General features: G+C 41.9%; 2 protein-coding genes across 2 annotated transcripts; both read right to left on the bottom strand.

Moving 5' to 3' along the window:
• Positions 1-1,010: 1,010 nt before the first annotated feature.
• slc50a1 (solute carrier family 50 member 1) lies at positions 1,011-9,008 on the bottom strand. Its single transcript, XM_084944784.1, has 6 exons — positions 8,792-9,008; positions 8,466-8,543; positions 8,270-8,393; positions 8,021-8,182; positions 2,297-2,416; positions 1,011-2,174 (listed from the first exon to the last, which is right to left on the bottom strand). Exons 1-6 carry the CDS (start codon positions 8,857-8,859, stop codon positions 2,067-2,069), a joined length of 660 nt encoding a protein of 219 aa, XP_084800910.1. The 5' UTR covers positions 8,860-9,008; the 3' UTR covers positions 1,011-2,066.
• A 4,538-nt stretch (positions 9,009-13,546) lies between these two features.
• Positions 13,547-23,997, bottom strand: efna1b (ephrin-A1b). Its single transcript, XM_084944175.1, has 4 exons — positions 23,724-23,997; positions 15,233-15,528; positions 14,953-15,141; positions 13,547-14,810 (listed from the first exon to the last, which is right to left on the bottom strand). The coding sequence occupies exons 1-4, from the start codon at positions 23,816-23,818 to the stop codon at positions 14,689-14,691; spliced, it is 702 nt and encodes a 233-aa protein (XP_084800301.1). The 5' UTR covers positions 23,819-23,997; the 3' UTR covers positions 13,547-14,688.
• Positions 23,998-25,494: the final 1,497 nt, after the last annotated feature.

Genomic DNA, 25,494 nt, shown 5'->3' with positions numbered 1-25,494 from the left:
TACTGAGCATTTAGCCAAATGTACAGATGTGAGAAAATAGGGAGGATATTAACTTCACCTTCAACCTGTTTTCTTATTCTCTCCAAAACTAATTCTGCCACCTGTTGCATGTACAATCAATAACAGCACCATGAATGTTTTGGAGAGACTGTCTGAGAATGTGTGCTGTTATCTTTAGTTGTGTATTGATTGCATTAGGGAAACAAAGACAAGAAAAACTGAATTCCTAGATAGAGATCCGACAGAAAATACGATACAAAGGCCAAATTGATTCATAAAGGTCAAAACTGGACTTAAAAAAAGGAAATCAGAGCGCTGATGGAGGGGTAAAGACACTCTATGCACATGTCCTTGTTGTGTCTCTCCATGAAATACTAGCAAACAATACTTAAAGAACTGTGCTACATAATTACAACCTATTAGAAGCCAAACCTAAATTTATCCGTGAAATTCCTTTATTCTTTTCCCACGCTTTACTACCTCCATCTCATTTATACATCCTTTCTTGTTGCTTTTTCACCTGCTGCTTATATTTCCCCCACATTTCTTTCAAGTATATCTCATTTATCTCCCACCTCCAGTCTTCTCTTTGCCTCTACATAACACTCAGCTTCCAACACAATACTGTCTTGTTGTTGTGCATGTGTGTTCTCTGTGAGGGGCAAGCTCTTTGAGCTCAGGAAGAGCGGTCCAAGTAGCATTCACGCGCACACACACACATACACACACACTGAGGATGAGAATCTCTGGCATAGCCTTTCCCACCGCTGCCCTCACTAAATCAACAGGCTCACACAAACAAGCTCATTCGCACTGCTGCACCATCAAACAGGCTTTTGTCTCTCCTGCACTGCCACTCCAATCATACACACTTACCTCGTCACATGCATGAAAGGTCATTACTGAATCCAAAACAAAACCTCCAAACTAAAGCACAAATTCCTCTACTTCAAAGGGTCAAGTACAGCCTCAGCAAGGAGAAAAAACAGCACACAGTGACAGTTACGGTAAAAAAATTTTATTGATATGGCACCTTTCATTATTTAATAATAAAACACATTGTTTGTCCAGCAGAAAATGGACATACATTTCTTCCTTTACAATATTTTCCCTTTTTTTAATATAACTGTAACAAACTGCATGTGCTGTTATATATCCATTCAGGCTTTCAGGGAAGCTGGAGACTGTCATATGTGAGAGATGAGGTACACCCTGAAGAGGTCGCCAATCTATTGCAGGGAAAAAGCTTAATTTATACTTCAGAGTCTAAAACATAAAACAGCATAGCCTAAGCAATTGGCTAACGCTGCTGTTAGCATTCGTACTTCTGTGTAGTGTGCCCGCAGAAGTCTGCAATTTCACCTCCAATACACTAGTTGGCAGTAAACTTTTAGTTTTGAGCTTATCCATTCTCTTCCAGTTGGTTCAATAACTGGCATTACATTTTACATTACATTGGTTAGGGTGCAGGGTTTAAGAAGACTTTGTGATTATGACGTTATGGAGTAGATTTAAATCAGAGGTATAAATCCCACTAAACACAGAGAAACCAACAACCAGTTACCCTCACATTCACACCTATCGCCAATTTAGAATCCCCAGTTAAACAAATGAGTGCATCTCTGGACTGTGGAAGGAAACAGGCCAGAGCACCCAAAGATCAACTCCACAAGAAAGGCCCCAGCTTGCCAGTGCATCCAAACTAGCACCTCTCTGCTGTGAGGCAACAGTGCTAACCACTGTACAATATATACGTTATTAACCTCTAAAAATTCACATAAATCTTTAATGGCAAACATTACCTAAAAGAAGGCACTTAGAGACACAGAGAGAGACATGTGGTCACATGTCTAACAAATATCCGCAGAACAGTAACAGTTGAATCATATTAAAGACATCATGAAATTTACTCTCAGCTGAGTAAAAGTCCTCATTATTCTTCCCCCCCAAAAAGTAAACAAAACACTTTACACGTCGAGTCACTCGGTGAGTTTGTTCCAACATGTAACTCTAAAGCTTTGTTGCCAACCGTCCATCCGTGAAGATGAATTTTTCAACTGTCAATATCATATGTGCACGGGTTTGTAGGAAGGCGAACCTTGATTGACTGACGCAAATTTCCAAAATAGATAAAATCTGATGAGGCTAGTGAAAATACCAGGTGTGTTTGGAACCTGGAAAACAAGCAAAACAAGGAAGAAGAAGAAAAACAAACAAACATGTTATCGCTTCAATCCTCACACAACACTGACAGCTGAGCTTACAGGTATGCAAGTGCGTATTCATGATGTCTTACCACAATATAGTAGTCGCTCAGCTGAAGGCCGTAGAAGACCCAGGAGGTTGAAGTGAAGAAGGTGGCTACAGTCAGAGGGAAGGACAAGCACTGCACGTTACCACTACGCACGATCTCTACCTGCAAAGGCAGAGAGGAGGAGGGATGCCATTAACATACACTTCAAAGCTGGATTATTACAGTTTTTAATATTTACAAGGGATCGAATTACCAACTGCTACATGAAAAGTGCCTTCAGTGATGACCCCTGAGAGAGAGAATTACTCTATTCAAATATCAACATACCAGCATGCCTCTACAGAAGTGCTCTCTATAGATGTTCCCACAGCTACATTGTCACACACTTCCAATGCCGGAAGGAGTAAGTGTGCACTGCTTTGCCCACATTTTAACTATTGTGTCGTGCGCCACTTTATGACTGGCAGACTCTTCATGCTGCTTTTAAAAGGGGCCATTTGGAAGTGATGTAAACACTGGGTACTTCTAAAGTGGTCAGATGACACACTGTACTCCATTTTATTTGAAGGTACTGAAACCCAAAAGAGAACTTAACTAAAGTGTTGATAACTCAGTGCAAAGGAAACCTATGAGTGTTTTAAATTAAGAGCTTAGGCAGTAAATTTACATTTATAGCTTTGTTTTACTTTCACAATATATTTAGTTGTCCTCTGGGTTAGTTTAAAGTATACATTATCTGGCTGCTTGTTGGAGTTTTTTTTTTAATTCAATTTTGGCTTAGAAATTTCACCACATTCCCAATCTGTAATTTAAAAAAACAAAACAATGATCTTTAAGCAGGCAGCTTTGAATTTTAAGTAATTTGTGCAGTGCCTACATCATTTTATATCAACTTTAAGCAGAAAACATAATGGAACCAAAGGGCCAGGGAACACACAAGACAGAAACTGGGAATAACAGGAAGACAGATGAGGGAAAGAAAGGCAGGAAGCTGACTGGGGGTCATTCGGTGCTGTGAGGCAGATGGAGGGAAGGAGACAAACAGGATAGAAGACGGAACCAGAAGATTAAATACAGTGACAAAAGGAAAGAGCGAGAACAGGGGATTTATCCCTTCACTGCATAGCTGCACATGCAGACTGAGATGATGTGAGCAGATGAATTAAAGCGAGCAGCTGCTGCCAGTGCAGTGGGTTCAACGAGGAACACGTTCAGGAAATGAGACTGAAGATATGAGGTTCCTATTGTAGATACTAAACACAATCAGTGTTATCATGAATACAGTGAGGGTACTATGAACTGTAATGCATGTACACAATCACCTGCCACTATATTAGATACACCTATATAAATGCTTATTAATGCAAACATCTAACCAACCAATCATATCGTAGCAACTCAGTGTATTTACCCACGCAGACATTATCAACATGACTGCTGAAGTTCAAACTGAGCATCACAGTGGGGAAGAAAGGTGATTTAAGTGACTTTGAATATGGCATGGTTGTTGGTGCCAGACAGGGTGGTCTGAATATTTCAGACTCTGCTGATCTTCTTGGATTTTCCCAAACAACCATCTCTAAGGCTTGAATGGTATGAGAAAGAAAATTCCCGCTGACTGGATATTTTCTCTGAGTGCCTTGTTGATGTCAGGAGAATGGACAGACTGATTTGGGCTGATAAGAAGGCAACACCCATTACAACCAAGGCACGCAGAAGAATATCTTTAAATGTAAAACGTGTCGAACCTTATGTCAAAGGTTCAAGCTGGTGGGGGTATAACAGTGTAGGGGAGACTTTCTTGTACCCTCTGGCCACCTTGGAATCAATTAAGGATTTAATCGCCACAGCCTGCCTGAGTATTGTTGCTGACCATGTCCATCCCTTTATGATCACAGTGTGCCCATGGCTGCTCCCAGCAGTATAACACCCCATGCCACAAAGTTTAAATCATCTCAAATTGCTTTCTTAAAGATGACAATGAGTTCACTGTACTCACAGTCACCAGATCTCAAACCAATAGTACATCACAGATGTGAAGCCAACAAATCTGCAGCAACTGTGTGATGCTAACATGTCAATATGGAGAAAGATCTCAGAGGAGTATTTCCAGCACCCTGTTGAATCTATACCATGAAGAATTAAGGCAGTTCTAAAGGGAAAAGTAGGACTGATTAGCAAGGGGTACCTAATAAATTGTCCAGTAAGTCTATATTGCAAAAAGGTTTACCCAAACAAAAATCTTCCTAGTAGCAGCCATTAGTTCAACTGATTATTTAACTCGCTGCTGCAAGGTTAGGTTCAATAGAATCTTTTATATAAATGTTTGAAGTGACTCACAAATAATTTGAGTTCAAAGAATAAGAAACAATGTAACACTATTAATGCTGTGCTACATTACAGAAAAATATGACCACACTAACAAGCCTATAATATATGAATTGCACAAGGGCAAGCACTGTGTGGGCTGCCTGTTAATGGAAAAAGCAATAATGATTCTGAATGAGCGGCAACAACCAGCAAGGAGTCCGCTACTAGTGGAGTTTCAAGTTTCAAATAGTATACTATGCTGTTTGAGGTTGCCACGTAGTAGAGGAGTATTTGCTTCGTGGGGCTGTTCTTTACCCTCTCAACCCTTTAGATCAGCGGTCCCCAACCTTTTTTGCGCCACGGACCGGTTTATGCCCGACAATATTTTCACGGACCGGCCTTTAAGGTGTCGCGGATAAATACAACAAAATAAAACTAGTACTGGTTCCGAAAAAAAGAAAATTTATTCATAACACACGTGAAAAGACCAAGGAAAACCGAGTAAACGATAAAAACGATAACAAAATAACGCTGAAAACCGATAAAAACCCTGAAAACTATACATTTCACACCTGAGCCTCAACTCTCGCAGCCTGGTTCCAAACGACTCACGGACCGGTACCGGTCCGAGGCCCGGGGGTTGGGGACTGCTGCTTTAGATTTCCTGCCTGACATTTCTAATCTATTAACTGCAGGCACAAGACATGAAACTGACACTGTCCATGTGCGAGCGAGTGTCGTCATTCTGAGTTCACTGTGGAGGTCGACCGACCAATCAAACACTTTGTTGATTACGACACTTTTCATCTACTAACTTTCAGTTGAGGGGGGAGGTGTGCAGTAAAGCACACACAATATATGCTATTAAAGATCTACTTTTCTGATGCCTCTGGTTGAAGGAAAGTCCTTTTGAATCCAACCACCTGTCAAATGACTGTTTTTAGTGTAACACCCAATTGTTGAGATGTTCTCATGTAGTACAGGAATGTCTGGACTTATGTGCAAATGTTCTTCAGTAGTTTGGATAGAGATATTGTTGTTGCTCTGAACAAGAATTATTATAATAGCTGTGGCACACCACATGGCTCGATCCTGGGACTAACCTTCTTTAGCCTTTAAATGCTGCCCCTTGGGTGTATCATCAGGAGACACGGCACCAGTTTTTAGATAGATGTTCATCGTAATCTGCTATGCTGTATCATAATACAAGTCTTACTGATGCCCCCACTGAGGCTTTGATGGCTTAGCTCTTTCACGTGTTAGCCAAATGTGTTAATAATGACACCACAGAGACACTTCTTCACTGTTGTAAATATTCAGTTTGATTTAGGGTACTGCCTGGGTAGAGTGTGCAGAAGGCAGAGCACATGACACTGACTCTCATATCAGTGAAAACAGATGTTACGTGGACTTTGATCCTGGCAGATTAAATACTGTTTAACGCCTGATCAGACTCTGCTGAGTTTTGCATTATCACAAGAATTGGCATATGTAAATCTTTTAAGACTCATAGCCAGTCCCATTTCTGGGCTCCTCGAGGACCTCAGAGTTTGTGGGGAGATTAAAAAAATACTTTACAAAATGACTTTTGCCCCCAGTGGCTGACTTTATATAGTGCAGAGGAAGGGAATTAATTTTCCCAACAGAAACTGGGACTGTTTTTGAAGGGTCCAAAATTTGAACTCAATACTAATTGTATATCTTTATAAGCTTATTGGTGCAGCCCTATACAGCAGTCCCAGTTTCTCATATGGCTTTTAGCAAAAATTAATTTCCCCCCAATCTAGTGTTTTTATTATGTCCTGAAAAATATGATTAATGGATATGAGGATTATGTAGTAACATATAGAACAGGCTAAACTGGAAAGGATGGAAAACCAAAACGAAACAAAAGTGAAAACAAAACCAAAACTAGAAGGAAAAAAACATTTACCAGCCAAACCCATCACCATTTACTGGAAATGAAGCAGCAAACTGCAAACTGACTTCATTAACTGAACAAAAATAGTATCCGTTTGGTATGCTATTAATTATCCCCATATTAGCAGATAATATCAGATAATAATCCACACTAGTTTTTATAAATATTTTTGGCAAGTCATTTTCTGATTCTACTTCATTTGAAAAACGCTGAGGTTATTGTATTTCACACTAAGCTCTGGATGGCTTTACTTTGGCCTGTAGTAACACTGTGAAGAATCTTAGAGTCATTTCTTACCAGGACATTGCCTTCAACCGTGCACATTAAACAAATACCATGTACGTTAAACAAATAACATTGCTTTCTTTAGTCTTTGCAATATTGCTATGAGTAAAATGAAAAATGTTCTGTTTCACAGTGATGATGAAAATTTAGTCCACACATTCATTACTTTGAGGTGTGACTGTTGTAATTCCTCATTATCAGGATGTTCTAAAAGATTCATGAATACAGCACCTGTTAGAAATCTTTCTAACTATGAAAAATAGAGCACTGGTGTCCCATATTACATGTTTTTCAGTGGCTCCCTGTTGAATCCAAAGTTTAATTAAAATGCCATCTTCTCATGTGAAAGTCCTAAATGATCAAGCCCCATCATATCTTCCTCACAGACTGCTAGCTTACTTCTGGTTCCTGGGGCATTTTTTAAAATACTTTTTTTGGCCTTCTTCAGCGTTATTTGATAGACGCAGTGAAGAAAGGACAGCGAGAAGGGGAGAGACATGTGGCCGCGGGTCGGACTTGAACCCAGGCTGACCGCTCTCAGCCGTATGGGTCGCCTGCTCAATGCACTGAGCTAAACCAGCCGGGTTCCTGGGGCATTTAAAAGTAGAATGGGAGACAGATTCCTCAGCTTTTAAGATGCTCTTCTGTGGAATCAGCTCCCAGTTTGGGTTGAGGAGACAGACACCCTCTTTATCTTTAAGATTAGACTTTCCTTTTTTTAAAAAAAAATTGTTTGGGTTTTAAATCAAAATGAGTTCTGAGTACTTTTAAATGTGTTTCTTTTAAATTCGGGTTTCCTTTTTGTAACTCTGTCATTAACTCTGTTTTATCCAATTTGATTACTTTATTCGTAAAGCACTTTTGTTGTTTTTAAATGTGCTAAAAATAAAAATAAACTTCACTTTTTGATAAAGATTATAATTAGGGCTGGAGCCCTTAAGTTGCATCAACATAGGAAGCGATTCGCAGCATTGTGGAAATCGACTCGCTTGCTGTGTGATGTCTTCCTGTTAAAAAGACAGTTCTTCCTTCCCACCCTTGCTGTTAGCAGGATTTTCTCTCTACTACTAAAAGTGTTTACCTTTACAATATAAAACTCATTAAGACGAGTTTTTTGGTACCATGATCCAAATGTAACTGATTTCCAGATCATGTTCTGAAATATTATTCAGTTCAGTGAGAGAAAACAAACACAGGCGACGTTCTACACGCTGCCTGTATGTTGTGTTTGTCTGTGGTGTGAATTGTACCAGGTCGGTGAGCGGTGACAGGTACATGCTGACGGTGACCACGCTGCAGGTGAGTCCCAGCTGGCTGAGACGAATGTCTCCATCAGTAAGAAACATGGTGAAGTAGAGCCAACCGCAGATCAGTACAATCCCTGCTGTGAGGGTCTGGGAGGACACTAACCTCTGAAACCAACAAATACAGAGACAGATAAATTAAAGATCCAGCTGCAAGTAAGGAGAGTGCTTTATGACAGGTCTGACTATGCTGACCCTCTGCTTCGTGTAGCGGAAGTACATGATGATGTAAAGTAGCTGGAGAAGAGCACCAATGATGTTGACCAGGATAATCGTCTGATCTCTCTTCAGAATCCCATAATACATCCAACCAAGGTTACTATAGAAACAACAGGAACATTAGTGATGATGCATCACAGTGAATTATGCAAAAGCGGAAAGAGAAACTCACTTGAGGCACGTGGTGAGGAAAGGGAGAAACTGGATATTGTCTGTACTTTTGGATTCTCGCATCTTTTTCAGGTCGGTCCTAGAAACACACACACACACACACACGCGCGCGCGCATGCATGCCAATAACTCCATGTTTAGTGTTACTTTCTCGCATTCCTTCACTATAAAGTTGTTGTGATGCTACCAAGTGCAAGCAGTTCAGAAAATCTCCATCCTGTCTCAGTGGGATCTTGCTTTCTTCGTACTTTCTCCCATCCTTACAAAGTTAGAGCAGGAAGTAAGATAAAACATAGATGCATGCAATTAACGATCATTTAAACTTACAGTCCAGTCGAGAACATCCCGACTGTGAACACGATGCAGGCCCATGACAGAAGCGACAACAAATCCATAGAGCGGGGGAAAAATACTTGCTTTGTGCACAGTCTCCTTTTACTCACAAACTCTTAAACTGCCTGAGATGAAAGGTAAATATAACGACGCGGATGCTCTCACTGTATTTCCGTATTTGCAATCAGTGCCCTCCTGGTTCCTGTCCTCTGATTGGCTATAGGCTCAACGGGCTGGTCCAATAGGGTGCTGAAACGATAAGAAACGTAGCGCTGGACGTAATTACGTTACAAGAATTTTAAAGGTCCAGCGAGCTGGATGATGACGAGTGACTGCCAGAGGGACACGGATGTGGGAAAGCTCATGGCACTCGTACAGTTTATTCAAAGCTTTTCAGCAGTCAGCAAGCATGAAAACATTCAGTGTTTCCCGACCCGGAAGTCTCCGATTTTACACACGCATTTAACTTTATATGTCTTCTGTGGGTCTGTAATTGGCTTTGGATTTTATAAATATATAACCCGCCAGTTATACAGCAGCAACTGAATGCATGTATGCATGTAGACACGGCCAAGACCTGCGGAAGTTCAAAGTGAGCATCAGAATGGGAGGGGCGGATAATTTAAGATGATTTAAGTGTGATGTTCAAGTTTTTGAACATAAAACTTTTGTAGGTGACTTGTCTGATCTGCTAGAATTTGACCACACAACCATCAGTAGGGTTTACGGAGAAGCTGATAGGAGAGCAGAAAAGCAGGTCTAAATCTCTAAATACACAAACGTCAAACTTTCAAGCGTACAAGCTTCAGCAGCAGAAGTCTACACCAGGTGCCACACCTAAGAACAGAGAGTACAGTTCACATGGGTTCACCAAAATTGGGCAACAGAAGATTGGAAAATGTTGTCTGCTCTGATGAGTTTTGATTTCTGCTGCAATTTCCAGATGATAGGGTCAGAATCTGGCGTAAACAGCTTGCAAGCATGGATCCTGCCAGCCTTATATCATTGGTTCATGCTGCTGCTGCTGGTGTAATGGTGTGGAGACATTTCTTTGCCAGAGCACCCTTACTAACATCTGAGCTTTGTTTAAGCACCGCAGCTACGTGAGTATTATTGCTGAGCATCTCCATCCCTTCATGACTACAGTGAACCCATCTTCTGATGGCTGCTTCCAGCATGTTGACCCGCAAAGTCACAAAGTAAAAACAAAGATCAAGTAAAATAAGCACAAAAAATAAATAAATAAAAAGGCTTTAAAATGTGAAAATTGTCTCGACAGCTGATAATTGTGGTTTATCAAAGTCTTAAATTTGATAAGTGGGGGTTTTGCTTGTGCAATATCAATACCTGTCATTTGATCTGTAATAAGATGTCCAAGATATTTGAGCCTATTACAGACACTAAGATTATTATCAGACGGTATTAAAATCAAGATTAGGAAATCTTAGATGTTTGTCCTCTTTGGGTCTGCAAACCATGACAAGACTCTTTAAAAATCTGTATTAAATGTCAGGTTTCACACCATAAACAGAACAGTATAACTGGAACAGTACAAATCGTGCACCCACTTTTACAAGCTTTCAACATCCCAGAAAAATCATCAAGCATTCGTACAGTAGTTATTAAAGGGACACTGAAGATACGGGTTCTCCAAATGAAAAGATCACACTGGGAGCAATTTGATGTTTTCATTTTTGTTATATCTCACCTTGTGGCAGTATAACACTAAGCTGATGCACAGAATAGGAAAATAAGGCTAGCTTTTCCACTGCTTCACATAATAAATCAGTCTTTCTTTCCAGTTCCTCCTTTCTGTGAATCACACATTTGTTTTTCACCCTGTATTCCAGTAGCACAGTCAAAAAAGAAAACCCAACTATTAGCCTATGATAAGAAGAAGAAGTAGAAAAAAAGCGTCTCATCATTACATCATTGTTCCAATCCCATATCACATGCTTGTAGCTTGATATCACACAGAACAGTCAGTGTGTGGATCCAGGCAAATATGCTGGATTTTATACTTTCAAAATGAGACGATTTCACTGTTTAAACTGAAAAATTAATTATGCACTCCACTGGGGTGCACCAGTGTTATTTGATTAATTTTATCTCATATGCATCATTTTTCAACTAGTCAGCGTGCTGGGTGTCATTTCATGGGTATTACATCCAAGAATTAAGATTCATATTTAAAAGTTGTGCATTAAAACTTTCACTTATTGTTCGTCTCTCGGGGTAAATTTAATACGAATCATCTAAAGTTTGCTCATTAACTTTTCTTTGACCCTTCTTGCCCAACCACCCCGCCTCGCCCACTCCCCCATCGTCACCTGACTGCTCCCTCCTGTGTACAGCTGTCAGAGCCGAGCTGCTTTGTCACTCTAGACATTTCAAAACTTGACCTTTCCCAGCAGTCTCCGGTGTATAATTTTCACCCTTCTTCTTTAGTTTTTAGCTTTTAGTTTTAGCTTTGCATCTGTTTGACATTTAATCTTTTCACACATTTTGCTTTACTTGAAGGTCATTGCTATATTGATTTAGAAGAATTTTCTTTTTCTGATTTATGGTTGATCTTTTTGTTATTAAATTGCAATCCCTTTTCTTTTTGTGACAGTGTTTTTTATCGGAGCTGCTCAGACTCCTTCAAGTGTTTTGCCAGTGAAGCTGTTTACGTGTCTGCCTTTATTAAGTGAAAGTTAATGACCTTTTGTATTAATTAAAGCATAAAATAAGAGCTAATGTTTTGGACAAGAAAGATGGGAAATGCACTCACTGACCACTTTGGTAAAAATTGCCTCTTTTCTATTCAGAGCTGCAAAATTCTTCATGGCATAGATTCAACAAGATGCTGGAAATTTGCTCCACTTTGGCATGATAGCATCTCACAATGCTCCATATTTGTTGGCAACACATCCATGATGTGAATGCCCTGTTCTACCACATCCCAGAGGTCGTTTATTGGCTTAACTGTGGAGGCCATTTGAATGCAGTGAGCTCACTGTCATGGTCAAGAAACCAGTGTTAGATCATTTCAGCTTTCTGACATGGTGCATTGTTCTGCTGGAAGCAGCCATCAGAAGATGGGTACACTGTGGTCCCAAAGGAATGGATGTGATCAGCAGTGATACTCTGGTAAGATCTAGGGAGCCCAAAATGTGCCAAGAAATACCCCTCACATCATTACACCTCCACCAGCACCCTGAATCAGTGATACGAGGTGGGGTTAATCCATGCTTTCGTCTTGTTTATGCCACATTCTGACTCTACTACCCAAATGTTGTAGCAGAAATTGAGACACATCAGCCCCGGCAATATTTTTCCAGTCTTTTGTCGTCCTATTCTGGTGAGAATGTGAAAAGTTTAGCCTCAGTTTCCTGTTCTTAGCTGACAGGAGTGGCACCCTGTGCGGTCTTCTGCTGCTGTAGCCCATCTGCTTCAAGACTTGATGTGTTGTGCAATTAGAGATGCTCTTCTGCATATTGGGTGTAACAAGTGATTATTTGTGTTACTGTTGCCTTCCTGTCTGTCCATTCTTCTCTGACCTCTTGTGCTGCTGTTCAATGGATTTTTTTTGAATTTTTGGACCTTTGTCTGTGAACCTTATGTGGGAAAATCCCAGTAGATCAGCAGTTTGTGAAATACTCAGACCTGATGCTCAGTTTGAACTTTAGCATGTCACCTTGCCTAAATGTGTTAATGAGTAGTTGTACATGTAAATGTAATTAAGTGCCCAAATGATTTATATTTCAAAAACGTATTGTCATATGTAGTAAATCCCAATTTTAAACTTCAAGTATTGTATTTTAGTAGAATTTTCATTGACTTTACTGCGATACTGAGATTTACTGCACTGGAATAAAACCTTAAAATGATGTTTCTACAGTTTTATGCCATGTTTGTAAAAGCTTGTCCTCAAACGAATCTGAAAGCTCACTTTTGGTTTATGGTATTTGCACAGCTAAAGGAACATTTTTTGTATTATAAAGCATACATTTACTTTTTCACATAATGCCTGACATAATGTTGAACCGAGACATCAAAGCGGTGGAGACTACCATATTTAATCCATCCCATCAGGCACAGTTGAATGATGTCCTGCTTTATCCTACTGTACACATGTGTGCGTGCAGCATTGCACAAGATACCTGAGACTCTGTGATCATCTGCATTGAATTTAAGCTATGACGTTATCACGGAAAAGCAAACAGCTCAGTTCTAATGTTCTGATTTTGAGTGTGTATGTTGTGCGGTTTTACAAGGAACGGTGAGTTTTGACAGTTTTCAGTCAGCTCTGAGGTTTGTTTTCTCCTCATTCCAACATACAGCTGTGTGGACGGATGTTCAGCTTTTCCTCAAAAGGCGATGTTCAGAGAAGAAAAAGAAAGGGCAAAAACAGGGCAAAAAAAAAAAAGAGTGAAAGAGTATGAGCAAGGAGGTGAGAGTGACACTTTCACACCCAGCTGTCAGTTCACTTGTGGGCCTCCCTCTCTCTGGGTTCTTGGGTGTTTTTTTTGTCCCTCTCTTAGTCCATGTTTGGTTTTGAGTCTGAAATCTAAGCCCGGGTATGTTGTATCAGAGGAGATGAAAGCAGGAGAGGGCAGAGACGAGAGGCTGGGAAAGACATGGGGGTGGAAATGTGGAGACGGACAGAGGATAGATAGCTCTGCCAAAATATTGTGTCATCCATCCAAATCTCGATGATCTCAGCGGGTTATCAAGATCCAAAATAAGTTATGATAAAAAACAGACAGATCTTTTTCCTTTTCTTTGGATTACATCACATTTTTATTTCACTAAAGATTTTTCACATCTTAAAACAGTTTCATATAGTTTTCTGTATGTACAAATGTACATATAAACATTTACAAAATGACACAAGCAAAAAAAAAAAAAAAGACAAAAAAAATGTATTCTGGGAGATACCTTCAGTTTGAGGTTTCAGGAAGTGCAAGTGGGACGACATCTGCAAACATCAGCCAGTGTACCATGATACAGTCGAAACAATAGAAACGAGTGAATAAGTGCTGAAGATGCTGAGTTTGTAATCTTTGCTTTGTTCAGTGGCTCTCAACATTGGCTCACAACATCGCATGAAACCGTGTAATTGACAGATGAGGACTTAACAAAAACATAAAAATCACTGCATCTTTTTTTTTTTATATATGCATATCTTTAAGTTCTTGGAATCCATTTTTAATCGTGGTTACATGAAAAGATTTCATCAGCATGAGCACCAATAGACATCACTAAAAGCCAGAAATCGGGGCGAGAACCACTGCTGCACTGTTAGAGCATTTGTTTTCTCAGGTTGCGTTACAACTGATAACATGTCAGATAACTTTAGAAATGTGGAGCATTATAACGAGGAGTTGAGTGCAACACAACATGACAAATATCCTACATTATCCTACATATTGTGGCAGCTGCCGACAACAATACACAATATCAATAGTTTCTCTACATGTAGAGGAAGAAAAAAGAGAGTTCACTAATGAAACGCACAGCTGTACCAGTGCTATGAAAATGTGATGACACGTGACAGTGAGGATAATGTAATCTTGCTGCCGTCGATTTATAACAAAGCATTTGGATCGTTCTGTTTGCGACTTCGTTCATAATGAAAAAACAAAAATGTTCAGCTTAAATGGTCATAAGTGAGAATTTCAATCCTCAAAAGAAAGTAAAAAAAAGTCTCTGAGGTCCTCTTTTTTATTTTGGAGCGATCCACGCTCCACATTCACACACAAAAACCACATCAAGCGCACGCTGAACAACACACACTGTCCATGCTCGTATAAAAAAAAGTCTGTATAAAAAGAATCTCTGATCGTTCACGTCCCGATGACCAGCATCGGGTTAGTAATGTCTCTGTTGTGGAGCTTTCACTGCCTTTAGTGTAGCATCAGGGCTAATAAGACTGGGATCAGGGCAAAAAGAAGTGAACGAGAGATCAGCTGTGCCGCAGAGTTGCCGACACTCCTCTGGACATTTGGCTCCATCGCAGCAGGGTCATCTGAGAGAAGAGATGGGAAGGACCGTTAGGACAGGATTTCATCACTCAGGGATGGTAAACACACCCAGCTGAGCTGGTCTTAGTCACAGCACCGCTGTGATTATTTTCTATGTCTGGAATCTATTTTTTAAAGAATGCTCACCTGCTGGGAGACGGTTAGAGGGGTTGTGAACTCCTCCTGTAGCAAGGAAATTCACTTTTTCTCCTTCCAAGATTTTTTCTGTTTCACGTGCTTTGGATTTGTCATAGTGATTCTTTCCAGAGCCTTTATGTCCAACTACATCCACTCTCAGCCGCAGACAGTCTTTCCCATGGTGATGCATTGGCTTTGCTGAAAAAGTGAGACAGAGGGAAAAGTTTAACACAAGGAACCTTCCTCTAACCACAGAAGACTGAGCAGAAATATCATTAAAGATACTTACAGATATAATAATAGCTCTCTCCCTGACGGAACTCCTTTCCCAGGGTGAAGGGGGTGAAGCGTTGAAACTTCTCCGAGAATTTTTCGGGAGCATGAGGAGCGAAGGGCCGCGAGCACTCCCAGCGGAGCTGATCGAAGGAGTGAGGCTTGCACACCTCGTAGTCCTCTCTCTCCACCATGTACAGCACGTAACGCTCAGCTGCATGCGACGGCACCTCGTCGTGGGTGTAGTGAGGGCAGATGATGTCCAGATAGTCATTGATGCGCACTTCCACCGTATACTCATTCCACTGAAAACTGCAGGGGAGACAGAAAGAGACACGAGGTTACTGACAAATGTCCTCACCCAGTTTTCCAAAATGAGTAACAGAGGCGGATCTCATCTGTTGTTTTCGACACACACCCAGCAGAGCAGATAATACGCTGGATGTGTTCTGGATATTGATGAGGACTAGTTAAACACAGACACGTGCGGCAACTGAAAAGAGTCTTACAGACATGAATAACACAAATAAACAGACAGGTAAAGCTGGGTGATGCCGTGTGAGGATGTGTTTTTCTGTGTGCTTGTGCAAACCTGTCTGAGCAACAGAATTAGAAAGAGGCTGATCAGGCTGGACTTGTTCAATTTGTTTTGGGGCGAGAAAACACACCCAGAATCGTACACAGCCCATCCCACCATCCCACACACTCGCACACCTTCTCTCTCTCTCTCTTCCCTTTGGGTGAGATGCACTTGCTTGAAACTAAATTACACATGACAGCTCAGTCCCAACAATCTTTTGGGGGTTTTTTTCTTCCCACTTTCTCTTTCGGTCCACTTTCCTCTCGGTACAGCTCACTGAGTCTTTCTGTCAAGTGTTTTTAAGCTCTTCTCTGGTTTCTGTCTCATTAATTTCTTCACCTGAATGTTTGTCCATCTGTGGCGGAGCTCCTGCCGTGACTTTTCTGGCTAATTTGCTGCTTCTATCTCTATCTTCTTTTTCTCTGATTTCCTCAAAGACACAGAGAGACTACGTGGGGAGCCAGACTATCTCACTCTTTTTCTTTCCCTTTTCATCTTTACCCTTCATTTAGTTTTATGGCTTCTTTTAAGCCTCCCCAGCTCCTTTTTGTGCTCACTTCCTATGCTTGTTTCGCCCCGGGTGTCCTAATGAAGTACGGAGAGGCGGTAGAAAAATAAGTATATTTCCTGTAAAGTCTCACTGCACATTAAGTGGTGACAATGTTCAGCGAGGATATAGAAAAAAAAAAGCTTCACTGTAGTAAAACTCTTACTATTTGTTAAAAAATAAGCTACTAATCCATTAGGACCAGATTTATCGGCCCAAAGGGGAAAGAGATTTTAATGAACTCCAACCTTTCAGTTTCATCATGCGTGCGAAGTGCAGCTGGCCTGTGCACAAATCTCGCTATCAACCAGGAGGTGAAGAAAGACTGATATTTGCGCATTACTTCCATGACAAAGCTCTAATCCGCTAATTCAATCTGTGCTTAAATTGAGCAACTGCTTGTGGGCGCTTGCGTCTCACATGTTGCGCGGAGTGAGAGTGACAAGAAAACAATCCCTGTTTATGTGCGTGTCCTGTCATCAAAGCGAGACGCGGTGCCTCTGAGACCCTCCCCCTTCTTCCCCTCCCGTTGTTGTGGCTCCCGTCAGGACACCCTGACCAAGTCACAGACACCCTGGCTCCAAAATGAGGGCCTCTAACCCCTTCTTCCTGCCTCTGTGTGTGCGTAACTGTTTGTGTGCATTGTGTGCATGTGTGTAAGGGTTAGTGCTGACCTACCTGTCAAAACACGCTTTGTTAGCTGAGCACAGCTCTATACTTGTTTTCCAGGGCTAATAAGCTGATCACTACCCTGAGCTTTCTCTCTGAAAAGGCCCTTTGTAAGTGTGTACACTTCTGTGCAGGTGTGTACGCCTTTGTTTGTGTGTTTATCTGCGACTGTGTGTGTGTCTTGGGTCTACAAGGGCAAGTGCTTTACTGAAATGAAAAGACACATCTGTAGCAGCCTAATTAGCCAAATAAGCCGTGCCTCTCATGTTGCTCCTCTCTACTGTTTTCTTCAGTCAAACCAGTAATAACAGGGTTGGGTAAAACAAGACATTTGGAGGTCTCTAGTGGTTCCCTCTGAAGTAACGAGTAGTTTTAAATTGTATAGGATACACCTTTTTCCCACAGTGTGTCCTTGTTAGCGGTCTGGCCGACCTCCACGTGAAAACGGGCTTGTCAAAAGCCAACAAAACAGATAGATTTTGTTGCTAATTTCATTCACGGCTCATGCTTTTAAGAAAACTCTCCTTTTATTCTTCTCTTCACCTCCTCATTTCCCCTTCTCCTCGCCACCATTGGTCTGGCTAATTAAAAGCTGTTAGGGGTCTGGGGCCAATGTGTTCTCCTGAAAAGGAGGGGAGGAGGAATGAATGGGATGTAATTATACCCTTTCCCTCCCCAAAGACAGAATGCCTGAAGGCTACAGGGCCCCTTCAACCCCTTCTACCTTAACTCCTATGGAGCTTTCACTACCCTGGCTGCTGTTTACGTGTCTAATGTGTGTCCCAGTGGCTGATTTTGGTGGTTTAATAAAACCTTCTCACACTTCTGTATTATTTTAATTTCAATTAATGTTTTTTTTTCTTTAAATCTCCACCTATTCATGCCCACTGAATTCGCTCCGTCTTCAACTCAATCCTCTTTACGTCTTCATTCATCAAAGCTCTGCACTCTAGCATCTCCCCACGTCTACACTAGCCTCTGACTGGCAGTTCTCGGGAGAGTGAGAGTCGCATTAATGTGATAACTATGTCCTCTATGAGACGGTGAGCCAGGTGTGTGAGCTGTCGCAAACCTACTTTCCACATTGCATCTTCTTCTTCCCGCCTATTGCTTTGTGTGTCTGTGTTTTCAAGGGAGAGGGATTCTCTGAAGACCCCTTATCCAGGGCGTCTCATGCCCCGGGCTTATGAGCACATCTGTTTATCAAGGTCTGTTGGAGCCTCTTGTGTGTGTGTGTGTGCGTGTTTGTGTGTGTGTGCGTTTTCTTGCATGAGACTGAGGTATGGGTAAACAGCAAAGGTTGAAGGTGGCTCTAGTCTTCCTTTTCTGCAGGTCATTCCTCAATACAAAGCTACTCTGATTGCGGTGCATGTGTCGTGAAGGTACAAAACAGAATAGTTATTACTGCTCCTTACTGCAGGTGACTTTTGCAACACTTCTAGTCACTAAAGCTTTGAAGTTTTGCAATTGTCTTTGCTGTGCTCTTGCCCCCCCCCCTCTTTCCTGTCTCCCTTCTACAGCCCTTCCCACCATTTGTCCCCCTGAGCTCGCTCTGGGCTCGCTCAAACTACTGACACAAGGAGTCTGTCTTTCACTGTCCGTCTGGGGAAAGTCGCAAACTGGCAGCCAGGTCAAAAGGTTACAGTTCAGGGTCGCCACTTCTCACCCGCACTAGCATCCGAGTCAGCACCGAAGATATATGTTTCACACACACAAAAACAGAGTCAGCACGTCTGAAACATCAAACACACGCACCACTCCCCCCTCTTCTTCCATTTGCTCCTCAGGTAATCAGTAGTAAGTGTACACACACACACAGGAATGTCACAGCAGAGGGGGCAAGGGGGGTGGGGGCTGCGGATAGTTTACAGTGTTCTCACAAGGCGCGCTCATCAAATTTCCAACCCCACTCTTACACACTTTTACTTTGAGGTGTACACTTAATACCCGATTAATTTGCTGTGGTATGACAGATTCACACCTCCTTTCACACGGGCGTGAGGAGCTGTCAGTGGTTCTAATTGGTTTAGCTGCTCACTAGTGGGCTGCTCCATTAGAGCCAATCTAATATAAAATGAAAAGTCTTCCTATATTACTTCAGCTTCCTGTGTAATCTACTCCCTTCTTTCTATATCTCATTGTATTACAATAAAAACAAAAACCACGGGGGATTTCTTTCCCCACTATGTGCAAATACAACCTGATGTCGATAAAATGATTAAATTTTAAGCAGTTTCAAGAAATGTGTGTTCATATATGAAGCAATCCCTTTGCAGGATGAGAGCCTTTAAAACTGTCAACAATGGTCTTTCTCACTTATTCACTTCTAAACTTCTTCCCTCCCTTCATCCATCACTGTCCGGCCTCTCCTCCCTCCGTCTGCCCCTCTTTTATTCTTGCAAATTTAGCCCCCACCCCCACCCTCCATCTTCTATTTGTCCTGTCTCTTAATGCTGACATAATATACCAGAGCTCTTCATCCAGGCTAATTTCTCAACACAAATCCCTTTCACCCTTCTCTCACCCTGCGCCCAGGCCTCTATCCCGCCTCCTTTTTCTCTTTTCACCGGTCCCCTCCTTTTTGGTAGCCTCCTATTCTGTCTGTGATGAATAGAAAGAGGCCAAATGGTATCATGCTTGGTTTAATATGCTGGAGGTCACGTAGAGTTAATCTGTTGGCCCGTTTAGCTGAGGGAGAGAGGGCACAAGTTCACTAACTTCTAAGAATTTACATCAAATATTTAACTTTTTTTAATTTAAAAAAAATGAAATAAGTTTTAACTGATGCAAAATAAACCATCTGCAAGAACATGAGCTGAAGTATATCTGCTGGTGAGTCAGCCTTAGGGGGGGCGCTAGTGAGCTTCAAGTGGGCAGCACTGGTCACGGTATGTCTGAAATTCTATGAATGAGCAGTGTACACATACGCGTGCTTGCCCATGCTTAGGACGATAACACCGGGCGAAAACAGGCCTCTCTAATGTTAGCAGAACGGGAGCTGATAGGTGCTTCGTTCTCCTCTGATGGAAAACTACTGGGGCAAAAACAGAGGAAGGTCTGTGAGGATGAGGGGGGACTGGTAGAGAAAGGGGAGGGGGGAAGGAAATCTGGACTACAGATAAGGAGCAGAGAGGAAGAGCAGAGAGTAAAACAGATGAGTCTGCAGACGTGATGCAAAAAAAAGCCCAAAAACAAACCTAAAAAAACAATATATACTGTTGTTGTAAACTATGGTAACTAAATAACCCCAGGTGCTTCAGTGCTATCATGTGTGAAGATATGCGAGAACATTTATAAGCACATTAGGTAAGAGGACAGTTATATCAGCAGGGAATAGGCACAAAGCCTCCTGATGATGACGGGGCAAGAATCATGTAAAGCTAAACTGAGATATTGCTGGAAATTGATTGTTCTGATGGATCCCATCTGGGAGATTATTGTGGGAATGATGCAATGTGACAAATAAAGGTTTTAAGTAATTTACATACATTCTAACAATTACCCACTAATCCACACACACACACACACACACACACACACACACACACAGAAAAACAGAGAAGAGTTACATCACAGGATCCCAGGGGCATATACATAGAATGAATATTCCAGGATGATGGTTTTGTGTCGAGTGTTTTGGGTCAGATGGTCAGATTACAAGCTGTCTGTACTCGATGTTAGTGTGTGTGAGTATGTGTGTGTTCCCATTCTGGTGAGATTACAGTCCAACAACCAGACACGAAAGAGAGCGAAAGAGAGGGAGAAGGGTGATGAGAGGAGGGGGGCGAAGTGTGTAATAGTTGGGATTTAAAAGGAGGTGGGAGTACATTGACCCCGTTCACCTAAAACTGCAGGCAACGTGTACATGTATAGGCAGGCCTGGCTGCATCATTAACAGTGAAGGCAGGCTGAGCCAGACACAGGCTGAGATAAACAGAATATTACATTACACCAAACTCCTGATAAAGATATTTGCACAGATAGCAGAGACATGGGACACAAACCCAGGCCACTGGAGATGGATGAAGGCAGCCAAACAACTCAGATATGAAAGATTAAAAGGATGCAGCGGAGTAGTGTGTCGGTATCGTCCATATTTGGATTTAAAAACGAGGCGATCTCGAATGTGCTTGAATCAGTAAGTAGAGAGAAAAGGAGGGCTTGAGGCTAGCGGCCAGTCTGGGAGAAGACCCAACTGTTAAAAGAGAGGAGTAGGAGTAGGATGCACAGCTGACAGAGTTGAGTATAGTAACAGCGGGGTGGAATGCTGGCTGTGGCTAATATTAACAGCGAAGTCGTCCCCCTTATGCCCCCCAGTGTGTGGAAGTGCGAGTCACACATTTATCACGTCTCGGTGAGGCTGCTTACGGTAACTGGTCACTCCCTGTTTTGCTCTGACGCCGAGACACGTGAACTCCGAAGATTTAGAAACAATCCGTGAACTGTCAGTTCACAACAAAAACATAATTGCTACCTGTTAAAAGCCAGGAAGTTAAATCTCTCCCTCTCTCTCTCACACACACACACTAATAAAGCTGACACAGGTAGAGACAAGTAGCGTAAAAACAAGACCAGACCAGACTGTGAAAAACATGCCTCGCCACCTGTCGTGTAAGAAAACGATACACAAACAAAAACACTGGATCAAGTCCCTAAAAAGACTTGAAGTGAAGGATTAAGCAATAATCATTAAGTCACACTTACACATGAGTACACATACAGATTGTATTAAGAGGCAAACACGCACACCTAAGGTGTTACCGGTTTCTTCGTATCTCTATATGAGTGGGCAGGCTACTGCCATCTGGTCACTGTCCTCCACCTAAGACAGATCACTGCTGCTCACAATCCTACCAAGAATCAATTAGCATCAATTATCCACGGCCCACTTCCACCAAAGGTCGCTGATGGGTCTACTTAATCCTCTGAACAGGTGACTGATAGATCACTGGGGACAGTAGTAGGCAGGTGGGCTTTTAGTCGGGCAGGAAATCACAGGACTGCGAGACGATGGAAGAGCAAAGAGAAGAAGGAGGAGGAGTGAGAGTGAATTGGGGGATGGTGATGTAGAGTCAGGGGGGGAGGGGGGGGGGGGGTGATGGACTGGGGGGCTAATAGAAATCAGACTGTAAAATATGAGAAAAATAAAAATAAGTGGAATTGGGGTTTAGTTCCACTCCCTGTGAAAATGTGTTTTACAGACAGACAATAAGCAAGCGAAAGTGTGCCAGAGTAGAAGCAGAATATATCCACAAGTGTCTCTGATTCATTAACTGTTCTATGAAGCTTATCTCTGCCCGTTTGTCTGTCTTTGTCAGAGTCTATGTTTAGCCATGTGGCACATTTGGGATTAGTGTTATATTGTGATTTTTCTTCTAGTTATGCAACTCCCTTTCTGGAGCAAAAATAGTGCAGAGTTGGATTAAAAACAGCAGACATAAGATCTGACTTTGTATTAGACCACCCTAATCTCTCTTGCTCTCTCTCTCTCTGTGCCTCCTTTCCCCCTCCAGCCTTTCTTATTTGAAGTAAGCCTCCGAGATCCAGTTTCTGTCCTTTATGTGGAACTGACTGGAAGACTCTGGTTACAAGTTTCCTTCTGTGAAGTTACCTTTACCTCCTGTCCCACCTGAACCAGACTCCCTCCCTGGTTTGTAGTGAGTCAGGTGTATAACTCAGGTGGGTCAAACCTGGTCTGTTGACTCACACACGGACTAACTTATGACACAAACACTCCTCGTGACGACAGGGCTTTTCCATTAGACTTCTTATCCAATTATCGGGACAATTGTTTTCCATGCTGCAGGGCTCTTTTTTAGCCCCGTGTCTATTAACAATGTTAAAGGGCAATTAGAAATGTAAGCTAATCAGACTAAAAAGCCATAATGGCTTTTGCCCTTGTTTCTTCTCTGTGGTGGATTTTAATCGACCTATCTCGGCAGCAGAACCTCGCAGAGCGTCCTTCTGTTTCAGCTCGGTTTTAAAATAATACCGTCTTTCAAACGTCGGGATCACCCGCTCCACGCTAAAAGCTCAATAAATCGCGCTGCGATATGTCAGGCCCGATCGATCCCGCTGAGTGGTCGGATAGCATTACATTTCTGACCTCAAAACAAACTAATCAGCAATATGCGCCCCTCTCTGTGTGACTCACTATCTCTCCTCTCCAATGAAAAACCTCTTTAAATTGCCTGATGCCGTATCTTTGTAAATATATTAGGGAATTAACTCGTTTTTATTGCTTAATAGAGTCATCTTTCCATGACACGCACAGTGCACGCAGGTGCAAACCCTGCAGACAGCACTGGCCAAGTTCATACTCGTCGGTCTATTTTTTACTATTAGAGTATGTCTGTGTCTATGTGTTGCGGTTAAATATAGTGACGAATCTGTCCAGGCACTTGCTCACAGTCTTCTGCTTTTACGTCCATCTGCTGCTGGGTGCTGTAGCACTCTAAAGCCACGGCTATAAAGTCACAGAGATCTTTAATTGACATATGAAGAAAGCTTGGCAAGTCCGCGGATGCGAGTATGTAGGATAAGACTTTACATGTGTCAAACTTAAGAAAGTATGATGTTACCGTCATTCCCCTCTGGACAAACTGGGAAACACCAGACAGTATGACTGACCCAGTACACCACTCACTTGGCTTCCCATGCTGCACTGAACATCCCCTATAACACAACACCAAAGCACAGATCAGCACTTACTTTGCGTTCGAGCTGTTCCAGTAGACGCTGTGTCTTTCCGCGGAGGCAAACCAAGACACAGTCAGCACCAAACACAGCAGACACACCACATCCATAGCTTCTCTTCTCCGAAAGGAACAATGAACACCTTTAAAGCGGTAACTGACGTTTAAAGGACTTCACTTATGGAAGATGTAAATGCGCGCACGGAAACCAACTGAGGATTTTACGCGCTGTGTGTAGTAAGTAGTGCAAAGTAACGCTTCTCACTACACGCTGTCTTGACTGTATCACAGGAGCGCAACTCTGTTTTGTATTGCAGAAGCTCCACCCCGTCGTGGTGTCACCAGCGAAGTCCCCGCCCCACTGGAGACGCGCCCTCCAGCTGCTCACGAAAACAACAGCCCGGCCCTACTCGTAGTAAACTGATAACTTGAAACGAAAGTAAATATAAAAATTGTTTTTGCTTTGTTTAAGAAAATATGGTAGAAAACGCTACAGTACGGTGTTTGAAGTGTTGGCAGATCATAATTACCTGTACATTATCATATAAGCAATACTTTATCTTAGCACTCGTTTTAATTTGTTTTAAGTATTTTGTTTTAAAAAACACATAGATTTGGATTAACGCATGATCATGCTTAAACTAAACATTTGTCCTGTATATGAAACAGTAATCTGAGAAATAACTAGTAACCAGCTCTACAGAAACTTTAGTGGTAAAAGTGGACAAAATTTCCTTCTTACAAGTAGTTGTAGAAATAATCATTTAAAGTACTATTAGATCACAAGTACAATACTTTTTTTTAATTTCCTATAACTAAAAATTAATCCAAGACTTGAAGGAGATTCATACAGATGTCAGCAACTGTTGTTTTGTTTTTTTAAGTTGTTGTTCTTTTGTAACACTGCTATGTGTCACTCTTAGGCAGTGTTGCTTCTCTTTGTGACGTCTGTAGTTGCTGGTTTGTTATTATGCACTGTAAACCAGCTTGTTCACTGAGCTGTAAGCATACAGATGCACAAAGGTTGCTTCAACACAAAAGAACTAAATATTGTGTATTAAACATCATTTGGATCTGATTGTTTTACTACTTGTCCTTTGATCACTTGAGAATGTTCTGCAGAAAGATGCACGGGGTCTTTAAGGGTATTGCTGTCTAGGCATGTTTTGTCAGATAGTAAAGAATTACTACAATCTTATCAGTAAGTCTAATCTTGTGGTGTCTGCTTATAGCTGTGGTCCTAGACAGGTAACTTTAGAAAACAAACTCACAGATGGAATGGATAAAGTCCAGATTGTGGGGTGTCGACGGGATTGTGGCCTCAGCAGGAGAGGGCTTCCCTCGAGCAGGCATGGAGCGCAGCCTGGGTTAGCTGCTTCAGAGGCCCAAGACTTCAGGGAAAAGGCAAGAGGCTGTGTGTGTGTGTGTGTGTGTGTGTGTGTGTGTGTGTGTGTGTGTGTGTGTGTGTGTGTGTGTGTGTGTGTGTGTGTGTGTGTGTGTGTGTTTTATATGCCTGACTGTCCCTAGGCTTAGCTGGGCAGGCATACACACGTCCTGGATCACAAACACAGACACACACTGTATATCCTGCAGGCGGTGGGGGTTAATCATTGCTCAGGGTGCTTTTCCATAATGCCTCCCCCCAAAATAAGGGTAAAGTAAAGTAAGACGATGAAGAATTGAAAAAGAAAACTGGGACAAGAGGTCAGTTTTAACAAAAATCAACCCTTTTGGTAATTTGTTCTAATGCAAACCCAGACATTTCTGCAGTCTTTTGTGTATATTTT

Source organism: Perissodus microlepis, chromosome 11, assembly GCF_051167445.1.
Source record: "Perissodus microlepis isolate ML-2025 ecotype Zambia chromosome 11, ASM5116744v1, whole genome shotgun sequence".
Taxonomy (NCBI): domain Eukaryota; kingdom Metazoa; phylum Chordata; class Actinopteri; order Cichliformes; family Cichlidae; genus Perissodus; species Perissodus microlepis.
The sequence above is the reverse complement of the archived record's forward strand: the minus strand, read 5'-3'. Positions and strand labels throughout refer to the sequence as shown.

Coding starts and splice junctions, on each gene's coding strand:
- slc50a1 (XM_084944784.1), bottom strand. CDS start 8,859: ATGGATTTGTTGTCGCTTCTGTCATGGGCCTGCATCGTGTTCACAGTC. Junction 8,544..8,791: donor GGGATGTTCTCGACTGGACT/GTAAGTTTAAAT, acceptor GTGTGTTTCTAG/GACCGACCTGAAAAAGATGC. Junction 2,417..8,020: donor TGTCACCGCTCACCGACCTG/GTACAATTCACA, acceptor CTGCCTTTGCAG/GTAGAGATCGTGCGTAGTGG.
- efna1b (XM_084944175.1), bottom strand. CDS start 23,818: ATGGATGTGGTGTGTCTGCTGTGTTTGGTGCTGACTGTGTCTTGGTTT. Junction 15,142..15,232: donor AGAGAGCTATTATTATATCT/GTAAGTATCTTT, acceptor TCACTTTTTCAG/CAAAGCCAATGCATCACCAT. Junction 14,811..14,952: donor CTCTAACCGTCTCCCAGCAG/GTGAGCATTCTT, acceptor CTCTTCTCTCAG/ATGACCCTGCTGCGATGGAG.